Source organism: Cupressus sempervirens, chromosome 6, assembly GCF_028749045.1.
Source record: "Cupressus sempervirens isolate cs-2001-9-10 chromosome 6, ASM2874904v1, whole genome shotgun sequence".
In the NCBI taxonomy this organism is placed as follows: Eukaryota; Viridiplantae; Streptophyta; class Pinopsida; order Cupressales; family Cupressaceae; genus Cupressus; species Cupressus sempervirens.
The window spans coordinates 666,032,794-666,038,083 of NC_143123.1; the positions used below are offsets into that span (position 1 = coordinate 666,032,794).

The 5,290-nt window shown below is 31.1% G+C and overlaps 1 protein-coding gene across 1 annotated transcript; it reads left to right on the top strand.

The window, feature by feature from the left end:
• On the top strand, positions 1-4,868 carry LOC149553953 (beta-glucosidase 12-like). The gene is made up of 13 exons (XM_089789965.1): positions 1-238; positions 381-447; positions 572-630; positions 761-836; positions 951-1,022; positions 1,206-1,293; positions 1,873-2,125; positions 2,249-2,364; positions 3,026-3,246; positions 3,406-3,437; positions 4,086-4,188; positions 4,334-4,442; positions 4,534-4,868. The coding sequence occupies exons 1-13, from the start codon at positions 104-106 to the stop codon at positions 4,700-4,702; spliced, it is 1,500 nt and encodes a 499-aa protein (XP_089646091.1). The 5' UTR covers positions 1-103; the 3' UTR covers positions 4,703-4,868.
• The last annotated feature ends 422 nt before the right edge of the window (positions 4,869-5,290 follow it).

Consider the following 5,290-nt stretch of genomic DNA (forward strand, 5'->3'; position numbering starts at 1 on the left):
ATGCTTCTAGTATATGGATAGACATTGCAGGGAAACACATTATTTGCTCGGGGGAAATGGTATAAATAGGTGTTTGAGGTGAAGCAAAATATCATTGATCAAGATGAAGATATCTAGCCTTTGGGTGGTTGTGTTTTGCTATGTAGGGGCTCTATCCATAGCCAATGGTTATACCCACTTTGGAAAAAAGTCCTTCCCATCAGACTTTGTTTTTGGACTTGGATCTGCAGCTTATCAGGTTTATCATATATAAACAATGGTGTTATTTTGTTGCGCTTGAGAACAATGTGTTCTACTCATAGATTTATAATCTGGTTTTTATCTTGTCTTCTATTTTTCATCTCTCATCATAATGAGATGTGTTTTTTAACTTCATATAGTATGAAGGAGCAGCTCATGAGGATGGAAAGGGTCAAAGTATTTGGGATACATTTGCTCATACTCCAGGTGTTAATTGAGGATAGGGAGATTACCACTTTTTATTATTTATATTGCATGTCCTATCGCCATTATTAATAGCATTTATCATCATTATTTAGTTTATTTTCCTTGTATGTTTATGGATTTGCAGGGAAAATTGTTGATAATAGTACCGGTGATGTTGCTGATGATCAGTACCACCGTTATAAGGTTTGTATCATTGTGGAATGTGACAAATCAGAGGAAGAATATTGAAATGTTGTACTATTGTCTCTTCTTATTTAATGGGTTAGATTAAAAATAAGACATGAGTATTGATTCATCTAATTAATCTTCTCAGGAAGATGTGAAACTTTTGGCTGATTTGGGAGTTGATTCATATAGATTTTCAATTTCCTGGACTCGCATTTTCCCCAGTATGTTCTCTACCTTTGATGTTGTTTTCTATATATATATATAAAATCTATAGTCGTTAAGATTAATTAAAAGCTTATAGTCTTTAAGAATGATTATCTATTTTCTTTGGGCAGATGGAAGAGGGAAGGTGAATAAAAAGGGAATAGCTTATTACAACAATCTTATTGACGAGCTTCTTAAGCATGGTATAGCTACATTCATATTTTTGTTGTATCATGGGAGATTAGATTTGATTATTTTAAAAATCCAAGCCAATGTTTCAATGAAGCAGAGAAATAACAGTCATGTAAATAGCAGTATAGTAAAAATACACTAGATAAGATCTATGTATATATTCTATACTCAGAATCTCTATGGTAAAATTGTAGGAATCCGCCCATTCGTGACAATATACCATTGGGATCTTCCACAAGTTCTTCAGGATGAGTATGGAGGTTTCTTAAGTGAAAAAATAGTGTAAGTTATTTTGGATTCAGTTTAATTAGAAACATGTTTTAAGTTTTGATCGGTCTAAGTGATTTCTGTGCTATTGTGATATTACAATGAATAGAACTTATTTACTCATTAATCAAAGTTTAAAATGTATTATTTTTATTGCTAGACATCTTATCTTGTTAGCAAGAGATTAGATGTAAATTATCATAATTGTTGAATCGTGTGGTATTTTAAACACAATAGTTCTAAGCTCATTTTGCTTAAAATTAGTTGAAAACAAGTGCCATTAGACTTATGTAATACTTTACAAAGCTTTAATAGTTTAAAGTGAATTAAAATATAATTTTAGTTCTAAAATTAATTACAAATTAATTTTAGAATTAAAACTATATTTTAATTCACTTTAAACTATTACAACAGATACATGCAATGAAAGAAATGTACTTTATTAACATCAATGCAAGTCTTATCATATGATTAAGATTCTCTTTTAATTTGTTGAAATGAAAGAACCATTTATTTAAAACTTCTTTCAATCATTGGTACCAGTGTAATAAAAAGTGTTCCATGCTGATAGTGTTTTAAACAATGTGTGTCCAGAAAAGACTTCGTGAACTATGCAGATGTATGCTTCAAAGCATTTGGTGATAGGGTGAAGGATTGGGTGACAATAAATGAGCTGATAAGCATAAGTGTGTATGGATACAACTATGGAAGCTTTGCTCCTGGCCGCTGCTCCAAATCAGTTGGAAACTGCAGTGCTGGAAACTCAGCTATTGAATGCTACATGGTCACCCATAATTTACTTCTTTCACATGGTGCTACTGTTAAACTATACAGAGACAAATATCAAGTATGCCAAATCAATATTTTATCAAGTTTTACTTAATTCTTCCCTTTCATTCATCAAATGGGTTTTACTTAGTATTTGATCAATCACATAGATATTGAAAATGGGTTATCTATACTATTGCAGAAAACACAAAAGGGAAAGATTGGCATCACGCTTGTAACCCACTGGTTTTTGCCTCACAGCGATTCATTGGCCGATGCAAAAGCCAGTAAACGGACACTTGATTTCTTCTTTGGATGGTCAGTACAGATCCTCATCTACTCTCTCTCATAAAAAATTAGTGTCTAATTATTTTTATACAATCTTTTACAATTTATATAATTTAGTGTAGATTGTTTTTTATAAATAATCTTTTATATTTTATATGATTTATTATAAATTGTTTTTGTACTAATAATTTGGATCATATTCTATAATTCATCATTATCTATTTTGAACTTTCTAACATGGATAAATAGAAGATATCTTCTTGGATATGTCAAATTATGATATTGCTGTCAGAATTCAACTATATAATCTTTAGTAAAACTTATTGAGTAATGATAAAGTTATTAGTTTTCTACAATTTATATAATTTATTATAAATTATATTTTATATTAATGATTGAAATTATATTCTATAATCTATCATTATTCTATCTAACATTTCAATGATTAAATTATTATTTATCTACCGTTAATATGATTTATTATAGATTCTTGTTAATTTTTAATAGTTCCTACCATACTCTATAATGCCCTTGTCCACTTTTAAATTCTCGATCATCTGAAAGATCAAATTAAAAACCCATTTAAAAAGTAAAATAGAATACAATCTAATTTAAAAAATAATTTGTTATAAAAACTTACTTTTTTCTACTATAATTTTAATACCAACAGTGACGTTATGGGTTTCAACAGGTATATAAATCCTCTGACAAGAGGAGAATATCCAGCTACGATGCGAGCAATGCTGGGTGCTCGTCTACCCAACTTTACAGAAGCGCAATCTAATCTGGTGAAAGGGTCCTTTGATTTCTTGGGCATCAATTATTACACTGGAATGTATGTCATTCATGACAGCGCTGTCCAAAACCCCATGAACAACAATTTCACACAGGATGCCCGTGCTATACTAGTCTGTATGTCTGATTTATTATTATTATTAATTTTACAACGTTCTATCAGTAGATACCATGTTTGATTAGTTAGAGCAAGCTTGGGTTCAATTAAAAGGTAGGGACTTAATAATTTATCAAGTTCATTATATTGATCAACACTTTTTTTAAATGTTTGTGCAGATGAACGCAATGGCGTTCTGATTGGACCTCAGGTAAAATGAGGATCTCTCTATAAAAGTCGAGATTTTAGGGTTTTCAAAGCAATCTGTTGGGCTTAAGCATTATACATTAAGACTTAGAATTTTAGGATGTTAAATAGGGAAGAGATTCATTAGCCAATTCCACATTTAGATATCTTAATTTGTACGTTGAATTATGCTAATTTTTTGGTGTATTTCTCTAAGCAACTCTTGAAAGGTTTCCATGGTGTTTAGGCATTTACGAATCTCTCTGTGTCATTTTAAATGGTCTAAAAGTGTCATTTCAAAACATTCTCCAGATACCGTTATGTTCACCCCCCAATAGTCTCTCATCGTCATGAAGTGTCTAAAAAGAACTTATGGTAAAATGTTCTAGTAGACATTATGAAGTGTCCAATAGTAGAACCTGTCAATCACCAACTTACAAAGCTAAAAAATGGTCTACAATTAGTAAATGTGTGATGGACTATTGAAAGGTATCTATGACATCCACTTGTCACAGTCATTAGACCCCTAACGGCTACCATACCAGATCTCTTCCCCTAGTCAAAATTGATTTATTTCTTCTAAATTTAATTTTTTTTAATGTATAATATTTAAGAATAGCCAATGCTTATAAAATCATCTAAAATATAAATAATTTTATGTATAATTTATCAGGGAGGAGCAGATTGGATACATGTTTATCCACGTGGGATTAGAGAGTTGCTCAACTACATCAAAAGCGAGTATAACAATCCTCCTGTTTTTATCACGGAGAATGGTATTGATACAAAACATTTTGTGCCCAATCATCTTAATACTTGGTTTTATAGAAAGTTAAAAATCTTGGGTTCTTTTTAGCAGATAATGTGATTGCTTGTGTCTTTTAGCAGATAACAAAGTTAACATTTGTTTGTATTGTGCAGGGATTGATGATTCGTACAACTCAAGCATGACTATGCAGGAGAGATTGAATGATACGTGGCGAATTAACTACCATTCCAAACATTTGTTAAACCTTGCAATGGCTATAAAGTACAGCCTCTGCACTCTCTCCATATATTTAATGCCATACTTGCTTTTTCTCTCTCGTAATTTGATTTATATTTTTATTGTGATTTTGCAGGGATGGATGTAACGTGAAGGGTTATTTTGGATGGACGTTCATGGATACATTTGAGTGGAATGGAGGATACGAAAGCAAGATGGGCTTTTACTATGTTGACCGGGCTAACAACTTGACTAGACATGCAAGAGCATCTGCTCACTGGTTCAAGGACTTCTTGCATAACTAGAGGATTGACTGACACCCATCTATCTATTCATCTATCTATTTGCACTATCATATCATCTTATTAAAATATTAATCTAATTCTACCATATTGTAAAAGTCTTCATAGCTTCGCAATTGTGGGACTCAAAAAATAATTTAGTAAATAAAAGTAAGATAATTATTTAGAATATTGCAATGATCATAATCTAGTATTCCAGTTCTTATTATCAAATTCATTTGTGACTTTGTGAAAATATTATAATGTTCTCTACTCTACACTCAATCCACTCAGTGTGTATCATAGCATCAAACAATTCCTTTAACAATTTTAATTCATTTTTGCTTTGTTGTTTGATGCAATCAATTTTCCTCATGTATCTTAAAATTGTTCTTTCAAGACTCTAATTCGAAAATATCTTTGATAACCTACTTAAAACTAATCACCCTTTGCCTCTTATTTCTAAAAGATCTCCAATTGGGTTCCAAGGAAAATTCAAAATGTTTGTGCTTTTTATTATCTTTACCAGTTGTGAATGGATATAATCTATACTTGTGCTTATAGTATTAGGGTGGAAATGATTTAAAACACATCAAACAACAACCAACTCCT

What these genes read in the sequence shown, in the direction of transcription:
- LOC149553953 (XM_089789965.1), top strand. Translation starts at nt 104, where the DNA reads ATGAAGATATCTAGCCTTTGGGTGGTTGTGTTTTGCTATGTAGGGGCT. An exon ending in ATCAGTACCACCGTTATAAG is followed by an intron (nt 631 to 760) that starts GTTTGTATCATT and finishes TAATCTTCTCAG; the next exon opens with GAAGATGTGAAACTTTTGGC. An exon ending in CTGGACTCGCATTTTCCCCA is followed by an intron (nt 837 to 950) that starts GTATGTTCTCTA and finishes TTCTTTGGGCAG; the next exon opens with ATGGAAGAGGGAAGGTGAAT.